The sequence below is a fragment of the Phyllostomus hastatus genome, unplaced genomic scaffold (assembly GCF_019186645.2).
Source record: "Phyllostomus hastatus isolate PE091 unplaced genomic scaffold, TTU_PhHast_1.1 phas_contig_196, whole genome shotgun sequence".
Lineage (NCBI taxonomy): Eukaryota > Metazoa > Chordata > Mammalia > Chiroptera > Phyllostomidae > Phyllostomus > Phyllostomus hastatus.
The window spans coordinates 21,634,993-21,652,938 of NW_025333709.1; the positions used below are offsets into that span (position 1 = coordinate 21,634,993).

A 17,946-nucleotide genomic window follows, 5' to 3' on the forward strand; every position below is an offset into this window, starting at 1 on the left:
CTACAAAATAAAATCACCACTAGCAATGTAAAGGTGGCTCCTCAAAGCTTTCCTATAATAAGTGTACAAACAGAAAATGTTTAAATATAGCTTACCTAAAACTTTTATAGGGAGTGATTATTTCAAAAGACTGTTTCACAGTTCGATCCACTTGCTTTACATTTGCTACATTCATAGGAATTGTGGTAATACCAAGTCCACTCTTAAAATCCTAAAGAAAACCATAAAAAATGATAAACAAAAATGTGACTTTAAAAGTACAATTATATTCTCTAAAACCCAACAAATCCTACTAAATTTTACTGCACACATCTATGGAATTAAACAAGTCCTTCAAAAATACACATTGAGTACTTTTCCTATTTCAGGGAGTCACGTTCAACATGTGACAACAAAGGAGCCGTTCTGGGGGTGACAGCCGGGCTGTTACTCAAGTACGGGTTTCTCCACGTGGAACGTCAGCTGAGAAGGACATAGATCTCGAGCTACACATGCCTGGCTCTTTAAAAGTTGGCACTTTTTCACCTTTATTACCATATGCCCAGCAGTTTTCTAGGTCTGCGAGCAAATCACACTGTGCGGTCGCTACCACTACTATCTATGTAAGGAGGAGGAGAGGCCAGGGCTCAGAAAGACCCAGTTGCATGGAAAGTGGAGGAGTGCACAGCAGAGAGGGACTGAGAGCCAGCCGTCTGCCTGATCTTCTTCTGTTCGGCTGTATGATGGCAGCTCTGCTGTCACATGATTTGTCTCATTTACTCTCAACAAAGGCGTTTATTCTACAATTTTATCCCATGTCCAGTATTTTATTATACTCCCCTTTCTTCAGTGAGACTCTGAAACAGCTCCTTTACTGCTATTTTGGTATGAAAAGTGCCTTCTGCTCAACACCGACAGCCACAGTGTTTGGTGTGCCTCACCAAAATTAGAAATCCTTCAAAAAGCTGCAGTCTGCTTTTTAAAAGCATCAAAGGTTGCAATATATCGTCTGGTCGTCTAACAGCTTGGGAATTTGATTTATCAAACAAATAACGTCAACATGTTAAAAACACATAATCTGTACTTCAAAACATGAAATATCTATGGGAACAGATGTGGAATGCATGTGCTCTCAATTCCTACATTAAATCATGACTGGGAAAAGGAGGCACGCAAAAGGCAGACTGCAAACAGCACTGGCCCACTTACACTGAGGGCACTTCACGCAAAGACTGGGGAGGTGACAATTCCCAGGCCACCTTCTCTCCGTCTCTCCTGCTACGCAGGTCAAAGGTAAAAGTACTATTCCCCCCCTTTCCCCTTCAGGTAGGAGGGGGGCCCTATGTCACGGTTTTGGTCAATGAAATATAAATAATTCCTGCCTTGGGGTGGAAGGGTAGAGAGAAAAGCTTTGGGAACACAAGGACTTTCACCCCTTGCCTTTCCATCTTCTTGGGGAATGACATCTCGGCGCACAGAAGCCGTGACGGAATGTTAGGACCCTCCAGACGAAAAGCCCGAGAACAAATTCTTGCGCTTCCAGGAGGCCAGAGTGGGTGAAATATGGAAAGAGCCTTGTTCCCGGGAGGCATCGGCTCTCCACCGCCTCCGCCAAGAGATTTGTTAAAGCCAGTAAATCCCCATCCACAGAAGCCGCCCTTCAGGGTTTTGATACGAGTGCATTCCTGACATAACAGTAAGTGAAATAAAATAATATCGTAGCAGATCTGCCCCCACTTGTAAAGGTATCTGGAGTTTTTGTTACAAATTTAAGAACTGTCTCACTTTTTAAAAATGTACACATTGTTGGTTAGAATAAGAAAATGATCCATAAAATAAATCATCAATTAAATATGGGGTTTTTTCCTGATGAAAGAAAAAATGGCTCCTTTTGTTAGGAGAAACAGCCAAAAACTGACAGTCAGTAACATAAAAGATACAGAGACATGTGACGTGTTATAAAATAATCAGAATTACATGGTACACTTCCACTTTGTACAGTGAGCCCACTTGACAAAAATTAGTACTTCACGGGGTCTATGTGGATAGAAGGAGGGAATCGACGTTTTCCAGCATGCCCCACTTTAATGTTTCAGCACACTGGCACAGCACTATGCTTACTGACTGAATTAAAAACAAATTCTCAATTATCCATACCAATGAACCTGTTGGATAAGGTGACTGTCGGAGAAACCCCCAGTGCACATGACAAGTGAGGAAAGACAAGTGAGGAAAAGTGAGGAAAGAAAGGGAGCATGACAAGTCAGCTCCCTTTTACAAGTGAGGAAATAAAGGAGGGGTAGCAAGATAAGATATTTTAAAACAGGTTTCTCAGTCTGGAATAAAAGAGTTAAACCGCAGGTCCTGGCAGAAACGGGAGATCGGGTGACACTGTGGGCTGTGCTCCCTGATGGGGGTCTGGCCCGAAGGCGCCATGTGTGTCTAAGGGCAGAGCACTCGCTCAGGCCACCAGACCAGCAAATGGCCGAACCGACAACCTTTATGGAAATGGATGGGCACCATCAAGCCTCCAGCCTGACTAGATGGCACTTCATTCCTACACACAAGTCATGAAAGGTCTACAAAACTGAAATTTCTGTTAAAAACAAAATAAGTGAGGGTCAGCTCAAGGCCCCAGACTTCTTCCCAGCAAGACATAGATGACATTTTAGCCTCAAAAAAAAATGCAACCCATCTATCAGCCGCTTGCTATGGCCGTATGGTTTTGAGTAATTTGAGCATCCACTGGACTCACCAGCACAAATGGACTGTGTGATGCACTGCAGAGAAACAAGACAAATGCCAGTGCTCTCGAGGGCTATTAAATAAGAAACTACTGCACTCCTCATTAAAAATACTTGTGGTGACATTAAGCCACCTTTTAGGCCAGTATTTAGAACATATTTAGAATATATCTCATTCCTTGATGCTCATCGAAGCTATCTATGCTGCTCTGATCCAACCCCCCGAGATTCTGATTCCATGAATGGCAAAGCAGAGCCTAAGAATCTTCAGTTAAAAAGCAAAGAAAAACAAGCCCTGACTGGCGTAGCTCAGTGGATTGAGCTCGGGCTATGAACCAAAGTGTCCCAGGTTCGATTCCCAGCCAGGGTGCATGCCTGGGTTGCAAGCCATAACCCCCAGCAACCGCACATTGATGTTTCTCTCTCTCTCCCTCCCTTCCCTTTCTAAAAATGGATAAATAAAATCTTTAAAAATATATTTTAAAAATATTTTTTAAAAAAAGCAAAGCAAAACTACAGCCCTGTGATCCTCACATGTAGCCCATACTGAGAAACACTGAATTAGAGAGCAGAACCAGTTGTGGAATCTAGACAGTATGAATCTACAGTATTTAAATACAGGATATAAGTACTTTTCTCTGCCTTCTGCACAGCAAAGAAAAGCAAGCAATCATATCAGACAGAAATTATTTAAAATCAGTAAGACTTCTGGCTAAACACAGACTGGCCAGACCTCAGTGATGCACTGGATTCCATCAAGATCCTGTGGGTCCTGGGCCCCCACCCCTGTGCTAATATCCAGAGGCCATGAGAGCCTCCGTCTTCATTAAGCCTGTAGAGAACACTCCATAATCAATTCAGCATCTATCTGTGCAGTGCCCTGAAGCTGACAAACAGCTGGGAACTCTCATTTGACTGAATAATTCTGGGAAGAAGGCAGAGCAGATAGATCCTTTTTGAAAATAGGAAAATGTGTCCTGGCAAACAGTGTTTATTAAGTACTTAGCAAGTACCAGCCATTGTGCTAAGTCCTGGGTCCACCCCAAGGCATAAGACAGGACACCGTACCGGCCTTGGGGAAGATTCAGCCAAAGGAACGAATGAGAGAATTGTAATAAGTCTGTGAGAAAAACGAGTGCATAGATGCCGGCAGGGCAAGCACCAAGTTCAGCCCAGAAACGAGAGCTGTGTGCATAGGAGGCTGTCCAAAGGCAGTGACACTTGACTGGACAAATGACAAGACCCAGACCAGCTGGTACGATGCACCTCTCTTGCTTCAGTTCACTCATTTGTGAAATGGAGATAACAGCGGTATCCACTGCATCACTCTGGGGATGCAATGCATCACATCTCCATTGCAGCACTAAATTCACACATTAAAAATGCTTAGAAGAATGCAGTAAGTGCTACATGGTCCCATTTAGCAATAATAATAATAATCTTTTTTATTATTATTGTTATTTTCTACCTTTTTAAGTTTGAAGCCAATTGAACATGTTCCCTATTACAAAGTTAATTACAAGAACACACATATATAAAAATAACAAGCATGTGTACATTTTAAAAATGGGATGTAATATGAATTTATAAATTCTTACTTATAAATGTAATATGGTGTAATATGTAAACTTTCAAGAACATTTAAAATAACAACCCACTAAGGGCGATCGGACTGGGAGCACTATTCCCATTTTGAGAAACAGGCACAAGTCAGGATGAAGCCAAACTTCCAACCTTTAAAATGCTACAAACTGGACTGAAAACAACACCACCACAGAAACTAAATGGCTAGAATATTACTACAGAAAACATAAAGTCAAAAACTGACTTGGGCGTAAACGATGTCTGGCACTGAATGTGCGGTCAGAGAATGCAGGATCTCAGAAAGTGTGAACCCCAGCACGCATACCGCCGTGACGACCGCCGCAGGTGGACGCTGGCAAAGGGGTCACAGCCCAGAGACACCGGGAGTCAGGCCTGGGGGACAACCTTGGCTGGGCCGCTCACTAGCTGGACAACCACTGGCAAGTAACTCAGTGTATCTAGCCCTCAATTTTCTCATTTCTGAAAAGACAGCAATATCTATCTTATATACCAATGTTATAAAAATGGTGAATATAAAATACATCCAGACAATCCTTTGAGTTGAGGGTTCTAAAGCCAAAATTGGTCTGCAGTAAAAAAAAGTTCCATTTTATTTACAATGACAGAAAGTATTCACACCAATGATTCCATATTAAATATCTAGATTATAATTAATGGTAAGTATTCACCAAGATACTGAAATGGGTTATTTCTACAAATCTGAAGCAACAAAATCTGGTTGAAACTACATTTTAAAACTATACAGTGAAAGCTGCAAAATAAAGACTGATTCCTAAACAGAACAAATAAAGGAGGGTTTATTAACCCCAAATTTGCTGAAATATCAAACCTATTTTGGGAAATACTGGATGCCAAGTTTCCACGCCAGGAATTTTAGAACTTGGTGCTTAAACATTTGTTGAAAACAGATGTGGCATTGTATGACATTGGCACCAGATCTCCTGGGGAATACCAGATGCAAAGTTTGGCCAGATACAGAACCCAGAGAATCTGAGGCCACCAACTACATCCTGCTGCTTCTTTCTGCACCGCACAACCCGGAGCCCTATGAGGTCTATTTAAATTCTATCGGAGTTTCAGTCCCGTGCCAGACAGGCACCAGGGTCCATTATGCTGGGAGAGTGAGGGGGGATGAGTCTCTTGTTATATCCTGATTTGAGAATGTTTAATCAAGTAAATCTATGTAGTTAAAACCTCAATGCCACAATTATCATTAAATAGACAGATACACAAACCCACCAAGCAAGACATCTGGCTGCAATGAATCTGCTAATATTAACATGATATTCAAAAATACTCATTAGAAAAAAAGACGGCAGACGGGTTTTCGGGACAACATAACAAATGGAAAGTAAAGCCCAGTATCTTAAAAACTGTCTTACATTCATTTGTGGAAATGCCATGCAGCATCCACATTATTCCAAGATTAGTAAGTTATAAAAGTAATTATTTTTCCAGAATACAGAAAATCCATAGGCTTTAAACTAATACAAAAACATTTAATTGCATAAGCAAAATTTCCATGTAACAAAAATTAAATGAAAAATGAAAAGTAAGCAATAGCTCAAACAGTTGCAGAAAATGTGACATGAAGACTAATATCATTGTTATATAAACAGCTTAAAGAAAAGACAAAATCCCATTAAGTGAAGAAAATGCAAAGACAATTCAAAGAGAAGAAAATCATTTTAAAAGAAAAATTTTTTAAATGATAAACTCTCTATTCCAGAAAACAGCTGTACATGACCATTAATTCAACAAGTTCCTTCTACTAAATGTTTACTGAGTGTCAGCTACTTGCCTGGGACTCCTGAGAACACATCAGTAAAGAAAGTAAATATTTATACCATTAATTTGGGAATATAAAAATTATAACACTTTTAAGGTTAAAATGAAACTGGTACCTATTCACAGAGCCAACAGCATTTTAAATGTAAATAATTCTTTAGAAAAAGGTCATAAATAGTCTTGCCAAAAAATAGTCAAAAGGGAAAAGAAGACAATATACAAAAGGCCAGAAATTTTATTTATCACTATATCCTACCCCCTACTGGCAGGTAAGATCCGAAAGAGGAGGGGTATTTTGGGTTACCCTTGTACCTCTAGTGCCTAGAGCAGTGCACAAAATGAGAAGGTACCCGATAAAAAGGCGTTAAATAGATGAATAAATAGTATAGCTTATGCAAACTCAACTACACAACTCATTTTATACAAACTTGAAGTAACAATGGAGAAAAACTATAATAATTTCACTACATTGCAGGCATCTAAAACATGTGCCAAGACAAGAAACAAAACAAAATTTGCAAAAATTAAACACTCTGGGGGTAGTGTTGGGAAATGGTGCTAAATGTTTAAAGTGTTGCTATTTAATTTCTGTGATGATAGCACCACAGTGTTTTGCAGCTGAGTGAGCAGGCAAATAATTTTATACTATGGAAAGTCTTCAAAAAATTAAAAACAGAACTACTGTATGACCCAGCAATTCTACTGCTGGGTATATTTATCCAAATAAAGTAAAAACAATAATTTGAAAAGATATGTGCAAGCCTATGTGCTGACTACAGCACTGTTTACAGTAGTCAAGATATGGAAGCAATCTAGGTATCGATGGATGGATGGATGGATGAATGAAGAAGTGGTACATATAGATAATGGAATATTACTCTGCCGTGAAAAGAATGAAATACTGCCATTTTGACAACATGAATTGACCTAGAGAGTATCAGATGAAGTAAGTCAAACATCATATGATTGACAAATATCATGTGATTTTATTTGCGTGTGGGACCTAAAAAACAAAATGACCACAACAGAGCAAAACAGAAACAAACTCACAGATGCAGAGAACAAACTGTTGGTTGCCAAAGGGGAGGAAATGAGGAAACAGGTAGAAAAGGGAAAAAGGATTAAGAGGCACAAATCTTCCAGTTATAAAAAAGATCATGAGGATATAACGTACAATAGAGGGAATGTGTAAATAATATCGTAGCAACTATAAGGTGACAGGTGGTAACTGGACTTCTTATATTAACTACATAGTAAGGTATATATAAATGTGGAATCACTATGTTGTATACCTGGAATTAATATATGTGAACTATAATTAAAAGTAACTTTAAAATAAAGAATTTTAGGGTCAGTTTCTACTTTGCTATCTTCCTCTCTAATAAATGTTTTGATTTTTTTCTTTATGGTGCTTTTCTACTTTTTACAGCCTACCTGGAAAAAAAAAAAAAACTAACTAACCAACCAACATTCCCTAAAGCATTTCTCTTCCTCAGCCAAGAGCTACTTCACATTTCAGTTCCTACAATCTGCTAATGAATGAAAGGGAAAGAAAGAGACAAAAAAGGTAAATGTTAGAACTGAGCAACTGAGAAAAGAAGAGTCTGCGCTGGTGCACAGAGTTTAGACCTGTCAGTGAAACATTCCACAGGACAGTGTGTAGACTGGCACCCCCCCTTGCGATCATTATGCCACTTCTCTTAGAAGAAGTTTGTACTGGCCAGGTGGTTCGGCTGGTTGGAGCATCAGCCCATACACCAAAAGGCTGCGGATTCAATCTCCAGTCAAGGCACATGCCAGGGTTGCAGGTTTTGATCCCAAGTCAGGTGCACATGAGAGGCAATCCGTCAATGGATATTTCCCTTTCACACTGATGTTTCCCCCTCTCTCCCCCATCTCTCCCTTCCTCTCTCTCCAAAATCATTAAACATATCCTTGGGTGAGGATTTAAGAGAGAAGAAAGTTCAAAAATAAAGCAGTAATTATAAAAGTGTCTGTTCTAATAGCCATTTTAACTTAGAAAATATGTGGAAGTTCTTGATTCAGTAGAAAGCATAGAGCCAGTAGAGTAAAAGAATTACTAAAAATATATTTTTAGGGATGCCTGACATGGAACCTTAGGGACACCTATTGGAAGCAGGGAAAAGGCTTTAGAAAAGATTAGTAATAACCTACAAAATTATAGTAAATTTCCAGACATACACAGAGTTAAAGGAACTTAAGGTATATAACAGTTTCAAACACTTTCTTTCATGCTGACTTTGCAAATGGAGTTTTAATTCCCATGTGAAGAAAAAAAAACTAAAATAGAATTTATACACTGAAAAATAAATTCATATAAAACTATTAAGATTTTAGCAAAAAACAAAAACCCAATAGCTATAGTTTAGAACATACACAGTTTATTAGTAACAGTTCTTCAAAATTTTTTAATTTATTACCACTAACAATGATTTTCTTAACTTTCAAATTAAATGTGAACATTTCAAAATATTCCATCAAGAAAAAGATACGCTTACAAATGAAACAATCACAAAAAGAGGTATAGCAACCCCACAATGATGGATGATGAAATAAAGAAGCACCCAAAGTTGTGGAAGGCTGTTTTTCCACATTTTCCAGCTCCAGAAATATCTTGTTCACTTTACCTGGATGCTTAGAATTCCTAAAGAAGAGAAACCTTAAAGCAGTGTTTTCCTGGGTGCAGTCTGGGGCTGTCCTGTCACTGAGTCACCAAGATACTTTCTACAAATGCAGGTTTCACTACATCATCTGCAGGAATTCGAAGTCAATGGGTCTAATGAGTTCAGATATCTGGAATTTTTATGTACAACTTAAAAAAAGATTGCCTTAGAGACAGAAATCCATCTCTCTTTTTCACATGATGCTATTTAAACCTAAGGAGACTAATTTAATTATCTGAGCCAGTTAATAGCAGAGCAAGACTGAACACCCAGAATCGCTACCGCCCAGTCCAATGTTCTCTGTTCTGAATGTGCTCTCAGGTTCTCTTTATTCTAGCTCCTCAACACAGGCTGCAACACCTACCCTTCCACCTCTCTCCACTGTCTGTTTACGCTATCTAGTCACCTCCAAAGTAAATTAGTAAAACTATGTACAAATAGAGGAAAGAACATCATAAACTGTTCATATGTTAAGGTACTGGAGGTGCCTTTTATTTTTTATTCTAGTTGCACTATAAATTATATGGACAATAAATTCACTGATTTAAAATTTTTTAATTAAAATAATTTAGCTTTAATTCATAGAACTAAATTAGAGCCAATACAAATTAAAACACAGAGGCTCAAACCTAACACCTTTCACATGTTTATGATGAGATGTTTTCCATCATCCTTTATATAGTGCATGTATAAAACTCAGAAGTTGCATCGAACTATTTTGTTATTTCTCAGTACTTTTCCTAAACACTAGCTTAAAGCCCTCTGCATTCAAGAGAAAGATTCCTTATTTAGCATGTCATGCAAATTCTTCACACAATTTGCTAAACCTTGTGAGCAAATCATTGGGCAAATGACCTCGAAGGAATAGCATACAGTGGGATATAAAAATAAATAAAATCGGAATGGTATGTCAGGGCCTTCCTTAATGCACCCATCCAGTCTTCAGTGAACTAGTTCTTTAGACCAAGTCCCTTAAGACCGGCTCCATACAATATGATTGATATGATGCGATTTTTAAAAAGAACACATATGCAAACAATAGTATGCACTTTTAAGTGTGTGTGTGTATACATATACATAATATATAGATGCACATTAATGCATTAAAAAGGACCTGAAATATACATACATCCCCCCAAAAAAGGTTTACTTCTCAAAAGATGAGGAAGGGCCAAATATTAATCCTTTAATTTTAAGGAGAGTATACTCATTATGCATGTACACAGAAGTATTCTAATTCTCAGGCTTCATCAGATGCCCGAGTTCTGCACTTCCCTGCAATGCCTACACAGGTCTAACAGCACTGAGCTCACCATTTACCAGACACACTGGGCTTCTCCGGCTTTCCCTCGGGAAACCTGGGGCCGTCCAGTAGGCACGTCACTTTCCGAGTGCCTGACGGAGTACAAGGTTTATTGGAAGAACACGGGGAACCTTCTAGGCAGCTAAATTATTCAAAGAAAGGATCTGAATCTATTCTGAAAGGTCACAGGCCACATATTTTCTTTTCAACATACACTTTAAGAATATACTTTGGTACAGCAGCTAAGAAGCTGGGCTGAGAGTTAGCAAGTTCTGGTTTTGAATTAAACTCTGCATAATGAACTGTCATCCTTAAACGAGTTACTTAATCCTTAAATGAGTTACTTAATCCTTGTTTTCCTCATCTATAAACCACGAATAAGAACATCTTCCCCCTCCATTTGTGGGAAAGATTAAAAAGAATGTCTGTACATTAGTTAGCAAGTAGCTGGTACTCCAAAAATGGCAGTCAAGCCCGGCCAAGTAGCCCAGCTGGTGAGAGCACTGTCCCGATATGCCAAGGCTGTAGGTGGAACAACACAACTGATGTTTCTCTCACTCTCTCTCTTCCCCACCTTCTCCAAAATCAATACATAAAATAAAAAAGAAAATGATGGTCATTATTGCCCATTTTATGCTCAATTACTAATGGAAAACAAAAATTTCTTAACTTCCTGCTATGTAGAAAATATTAATAAAACCTTAACAACACTCTACTTTTAGAGGATAACCAACTCAACCAATCTAACTAATGTAAGTAATTATCCTGATAATCTGAGGCCCATCAGGTCTGTGCAAGTAAAAGAAGAACACCTCAATTAACTTGTGGTATTCATTTGGCAGAGGAACTTCCATACTGATTCATGCAAATTAGGCATTTTTAATCTCCATTCCAAGAAAAGTTTTCATCATCTTATTTCACAAACTGAATTTTCATACTGAATTCATACACATTATTAAGCTACACATCACTATTCTTGATGAATATGCTCACTACCCCTGAGTTATTAATATGCCAACAGGGCTCAACTGATGCTGCCCACAGTTAACTGGCTAAGAAATCTTACCCGCCGAAAAACTGTAATGAATAAGTTTACACTGAAGGTCAGAGGATGGCTTGTATATAAAAGTCTATAGTTAAATTTTTTGAAACTATTGTTGTTTGTTTTGAGGTGATTAGCTCTAGTTTTATTTTGAAAAGAGTCAGCATTCATACTTCACCACATCAGAACCCATCATAATGAATCATAAAATGAGTTCATTTTTGATCAGCTATCCAAAGCACACCATTTAATTCCACAGATAATTACTAAGCATTGAATATATTCTAAGCTGAAAGATTAAGTAAGAATTAATTCCCAAAAAGAGGTAAGAAAAGAATTTTCTTATACATATTAAAATCAAGATATGATAGGAAAGGGATGGCTATGGAATCACATGAAGTTAACGAAATTCATAGAACTTTAACATTAGTCTCCTTGAATCATTTAAATTTTCTATTGAGTCCTTCAATATTAACCAAATTCAGTAAGTCAATAAGTTAAGCCTATTTTATTTATATATGTGATGATGTATGTGCATATGTGTGAATGTGTGTATATCAATCACTTGCCTCTAATAAATTATTCCTCTACTAGTAAATAACACATATGCTCCAAAAAAAAAAAGCCAAGATGGTATAAACTAAAGAAAAATACATGCCTACTCTGTAGCTTTCTGTCACAAAATCACAAGAAGAGAAGAGAAGAGAAAGGGAAAGAAAGGGAAAGAAAGGAAAAGAAAAGAAAAGAAAAGAAAAGAAAAGAGAAAAGAGAAGAGAAGAGAAGAGAAGAGAAGAGAAAAGAAAAGAAAAGAAAAGAAAAGAAAAGGAAAAGAAAAGAAAAGAAAAGACAACAGATCTAGAAATGGACCTGTTTCATCAACGGCTGTGGTGCTGAATTTGTTCTTAATTATTCTCTCATGTTGTTTAATAATGTTACTTCAGCTGAAGAATACTTTTCAAAAATTATTTTCAATGATTCCATTTCCTCAGTCCCTTAAAAAGGTGATGTCCAGCCTGAAATCTGATATAGATTACTTTCTTGCTACTGAATAACTGAGAAAAGTCAACAAAATAACTCTCTTTGTTATATTTAGTGGAGTCTAAAGGCAAAAGCAACGCTGTAAGTGAAAACACTAATCAGTCTAACAAAGCACCGCTGCTAGTGTAATCAAGGAACTGCAACTTTCAATTGCTGTAACATAGCTTACCTGTTCATTTTTGCAGAGCCACACACTGTTTCCACTTAACACGGTAAAAATTTTGGCTTTATACCCTCTCAATTCAAGATATCCACATTTATCAGGTGGGGCAACTGTTTGAGACTGCGAGGGGGACTGTGACTTCAGCGCATTTAATAGTATGCTCATCCAGTCATTTCTCTCCTCTGAAAATAAAGACAGGAGAAAATACATATCCATACTTATATAAACAGCATGACATAGCAACATGGACAATGGCTCTACTCTCTTTACAACAGGTAATTCAAAGATTCTTTCCAACGACCACACCCTAAATGCTACTGCAGGCAGGGCCAGGAGCCCCGTTCTGTGAGGAGAGGAAATAACACGCACTGCTCTGTTGCCTGTAACCAGTAACACTGGCCCCACCTAGAAGCTCATCAGAAATGCAAAAATCTCAGACCCCACTCCAAAACATGATGAATCAGAATGATCCTGTTTTTAAAAAGATCCCCAGAGGACATGTTTCCATGTTCATGTTTAAGAAGCACTCTTTAGGATTATTCATGAGATTGGATTTTCTCTTTTAATAGAAGAAAGCAATAATGTGACCAAACAGTTAAAATATTGTACTTGGCAATTAAGTTATTCAAATGCCCCGAAAAATCTTCCTTTCTGTCACATAGAACATACTCTGTTTAACAGTATGTTGCCTTGATGTTCATTTATCCATTCCATTCTCAACAGAGTCACTAACAGCAACAACTCACTTGGTAAATTAAAATTTGGGTCTCTCACTTCTCCACAAAAGCTAGGTGACCTTCATATACGATACACTGTTATGGGCACAGGAATTGGATCTCATCCCCAAAGAGCAACCAAAGCTATAAGTCAAGTTAGATATGAACACAAAATGGAACACAGAGTGCAAAGAGTCGTACAAATGGTATCAAATAATAAATCAATTCAATGAAGGTAAGTGATCTGCCAAAGGGTATAAAGTACATTAGTATTAAAATTAAGAGAATCCAATGTTTTAGCTGTCAGACAACTGTTTCTGGGACTATGAAAAGAAGGGGTATTTGTGGTACAACTTGAGAATGAAGAGCAATTGAAAAGACAAAACTGAGGTTTGGAAAGCTCAGGAGACATAGCAGCTACCTCATATATAGAAACACACACAGGGAGGCTGCCAAAATGAGAGGATAAAGAAACATGTCCCAAATGAAAGAACAAAACAAAACTCCAGAGAAAGAACCAAACAGAATGGTGACTAGCAACCTATTAGATGCAGAGTTCAAAATACTGGTTATAAAGATGCTCAATGAACTTAAGGATAACTTAAACAGCATAAAAAAGGACATAGAAACCATAAAAAAGAATGAAGTCAGAAATGAAGTATACATTAACTCAAGAGAAGAATAATTTACAGGGAATCAATAGTAGAGTAGATGAAGCTGAGAATCAAATCAGCAATTTGGAATATAGAAATAAAAACACCAGATCAGAATAACAGAAACAAATAAAAAAAATCCAAAAAAATGAGGATAGCGTAAGGAGCCCCTAGGACAACTTCAACTGTACCAACATTCACATCATGGGGTTGCTGGAAGGAAGGAGAGAGCAACAACTTGAAAACCTATTTGAAAAAATAATGACAGGAAACTTCCCTAACCTAGAGAAGAAAGTAGACATACAAGTCCAGGAAGTACAGAGGGTCCCAAACAAGATGAACACAAAGAGGAACATGCCCAGACACATCATAATTAAAATGCAAAAGGTTAACAAGGCAAGAAGAGAATCTTAAAAGCAGCAAGAGAAAAGCAGTTAGTTACCTACAAAGGTGCTTCCGTAAGAATATCAGCTGATTTCTCAACAGAAATTTTGCAGGCCAGGAGATATTGAAAAGAAATATTCAGAGTGATGCAAAGAAAGGACCTGCATTCAAGATTACTCTACCCAGCAAAGCTATCATTTAGAATTAAACGATATGTAAAGAGGTTCCCAGACAAGAAAAACCTAAGAGTTTATCACCACCAAACTGATATTACATGAAATGTTAAAGGGTTTTCTTTAAGAAGGAAAAAAAAAGATAAAAAAACATGAAAAATAAAATAGCAATAAATACATATCTATCAACAATTGAATCTAAAAAGCAAAATAAACAAATAAGCAGAACAGAAACAAACTCATAGATGCAGAGAACATTTTGACGGTGGCCAGATGAGAGGAGGGTGGGGAGGATGGGTGAAACAGGTGAAGGGATTAAGAAGTACAAATTGGGCCCTGGCTGGTGTAGCTCAATGGACTGAGTGCAGGTTCACAGGTTCAACTCACAGTCAAGGCACATGCCTGGGTTGGAGGCCAGGTCCCCAGTGAGGGGCATGTGAGCAGCAACCACACATTGATGTTTCTCTCCCTCTCTCCCTCCCTTCCTCTTTCTCTAAAAATAAATGAATAAAATCTTTAAAAAAAGGTAAAAACTGGTTGTTACATATGGGAGTGTAAAATACAAGAAATATAGTCAATAATACTTTAATAACTACGTATGATGTCAGATGGATACGAAATTTATTGGGATGATTACTTAGTAGTTGTATGATGTCTAATCACTGGGGTGTACACCAGAAACAATATAATAATGTATATCAACTGTAACTGAAAACTAAAAAAATGGTTAAAAAGAACTGGTGTTTTGGAGAGGAGAGGGAAAGGCAGAACTTAAAACTCAAACAAGTGGAGGAGAACACAAGAACAAAGACAGAACCAGCATTTGTTCATGGACTAACTTATAAATGAACCTATTTATAATTTTAAGCTCACAAGGAAATAATTCCAAATAGGACTAGAGATTCTTCAGTGCCTATGTAAGGAATTTTGTCTTTATTACAGATGCAAAGGTAAGCCATTTCAGGATTCTTAGCAAGAAAGGAATGGGATTAGGACAACAATAGGTAGACCAAGCTTGGAGATTCCTTTAAAGGGAAGCTTGGAGATTTGGGAATAAGGCAAGAGAGACTTAAAAGTGCAATGAAAAAGGAAATAAAAGAGAACACAAAGAGTGAAGATATTAAGAGGTGTAAAAAGTAACTGAGGTTCTGAACATGCAAGACAGGTATTCACAAAAGAAATAAATTACTCAGAAGAACAGTTACCTTGGTGCCATGTATTGATCGGACAAAGAAGATAGAAAATTCCATTTGATCAACAGAACTACCCCCAGTTCTCAGTGCCCAGGCATGAGCATCTGGGGAGACTGACAGCAGCATGTAAATGAATGTCACTTACACAAAGAAAGACACATGGATGTGGATAAATGTTTAATGCAGATAAAGAAGAAACCAGTAAACCTTGAATTACAAGGAGTGGATATCAAGGCAAAAGGAAAAACCAAACAGTGAACTCCAGGTAGGAAAAGCACTGAAGAAGGTGAAAGATACTCTTCCCCAAAGCTTGGGAAATCAGACAGTAACTCAGATCCCTCCACAACAGGTCTGGCCAGAATAACTTCATTGTAAATTGAAGTAAGTTTCCATATTAGACTTGCTCATATTAAAACAAGAATCCAAAGTTATTTCCTAATATAAGTCTTAATTTTCAAATATCTTCATATTTGCTCACCTTCGAAACTACTGAAATCAGTTATTTCATAATATGTCTAAATTTTAAAATTATCTTCATTCTCACTCATCTTCAAAACTAAAGAGTCAGTTGTATCTTTAATGACCAAACTCAAAGTATCTACTAAAAAGTCACTCAACAGTGTTTATGCAGGTGTTACATAATTCCCAGGTAACAGTGCTTGTTCCTATATATCAGGACAAAATATTTACTGCACTTCCCCAGCATCATTTCGTAAACTGAAAGATGTAAAAATATTCAAGTTACTAAGTCAATGTCAACATGCAGCAGCTACTCTACATGTTACATCTATGTAAACAAATCCAGACTGCATTCTGATAATTTATTACATTTTCAGTAACAACAGCAGGCCTTCCACTTAACTTGGTTATTACTTGTGATCATTAGTTTCACACACGATAGTCCTGCCAAGTATGTATATATAATGTTTTCTGCTTGTTTGTTTGTTTGTGTTAATCCATATAAGTCACAGAGTTTAAAACATTGGCTATAATTATTGTACTGGGCCAAAGTGTGTGTGCCTTCTAGATTACTATGAGCAGCGATCTCAGTGTCTGGAAATAATTTGAAACAGGCAATTGCATCTGTTGGACTTCAGCACATTAAAGCTGCATCTCAGCAAATGGTCCCCTTATAGCCTAGAAGAATTATCTAGCTCCTAAGGGCCTCATCAACTAATAGGAAGTGAACAGTCATAAAGACGATTAGGAATTAATAGTAACACTCAGCTTATTCTTAATAATTCATGCCAATGAAGATGTAACAATGATACAGAAAATTCAAACAATAAAATAGATTACAAGCTGCACTCCGTCTTCGGCCGTACAACATGCGCCCACCCTCAGACATGGGAGATGTGCTTTGGCAAGTCACAATATTCCAAAACAAACGATAATTTTTCCCTTGGGCCAAGTGTCTTGGATAAAGCTAGATGCTATGTTAGCTTTTGCTGGCTTTTCACACTAAGGAACTTTTATTCTTTCCAGTAACAAACATTTACTGAGTACCTCTGCACCATTCCTTCTGAACAAGTACCTCACTCTCAGTGAGACAGAAAGACAACGGGGCATCTGAAGTCGCCTGGGATGGCCCTCTTGTTCAATGACCACTCTGACAGCTGTGGTGAAAATATGACTGTAGTCGATCAAGGGAGGTTATTACAAAAATCCAGACACATGTGATGGCTCGTACCAGAGTGGTAACAGTGGGGGTGTTGAGAACTGGTCTGAAGACAGACATATTTCCAAAGTCAAAGTGGTAAGATTCGCTGATGGGCTAGATGTGATACGTGCGAGAGAATATGAGAGAAAGGACTCCACAGTTTGTGGCCTATTATATGATGAGAAGGCTATCAGAGGACACGCCGAGAGCTTTCAATCCCCCTGGCTCTCCCTCCAGGTAGTAAACGCCCCATGCCTTGCTTCTAAAACACTGACGATTTTCAGACAGGTAAGTCAGCTTGCCCCAAACATCTAAGGGGAATCTATGTCTTCTTTAAAAATAAATAAATTAATTAATTAATTAATTAAAGCTCTGCAGTATCACGGCTGCCACTAGAGGGCCATATGATGTCTAGAAACACCGTGGAAAGAAGGACACAACTGCCTGTCTCCCAGGAGTCTGGACCGGCTAAGGAGGACAGGAACACGGACCTGCAGCTGACGGCCAGTGGCGACAATGGTGTTGGAATGGGAATGACCACACAGAATTCTTAAGCCCTCTTTTAACTAGGAGAACCGCCCAAACATCGCCTGCTCTGTGCAGTAACACATCTGCATGTGTGACGGCAGGCACCAAGGGAACAGAGACTACATGAAGAGATCATTAGCTGTTAGGACCCGTCCCCGTGGTTCTGCTTGAGGACAAAAAAAATCAGACTAAATTTTTTATATGAGGAAGAGCATTTTTAAAGTGTTATTATTTCAACATAATTCACTTTCGACTAAGAGAATAACAATACTGCACTAAGAAACCTAGGGAAA

At 38.0% G+C, this 17,946-nt stretch overlaps 1 protein-coding gene across 8 annotated transcripts in view; it reads right to left on the reverse strand.

Moving 5' to 3' along the window:
- Positions 1 to 17,946, reverse strand: part of ARAP2 (ArfGAP with RhoGAP domain, ankyrin repeat and PH domain 2) — a 159,893-nt gene that overhangs the window by 97,795 nt on the left and 44,152 nt on the right. For all 8 annotated transcript variants that reach the window (XM_045834426.1, XM_045834427.1, XM_045834420.1 and 5 more), the window contains 2 exons: positions 12,353 to 12,528; positions 96 to 211 (listed from right to left, as the gene is read on the reverse strand). In XM_045834426.1, the coding sequence (XP_045690382.1) occupies positions 96 to 211; positions 12,353 to 12,528 (292 nt within the window). The remainder of the gene's footprint in view (positions 1 to 95; positions 212 to 12,352; positions 12,529 to 17,946) is intronic.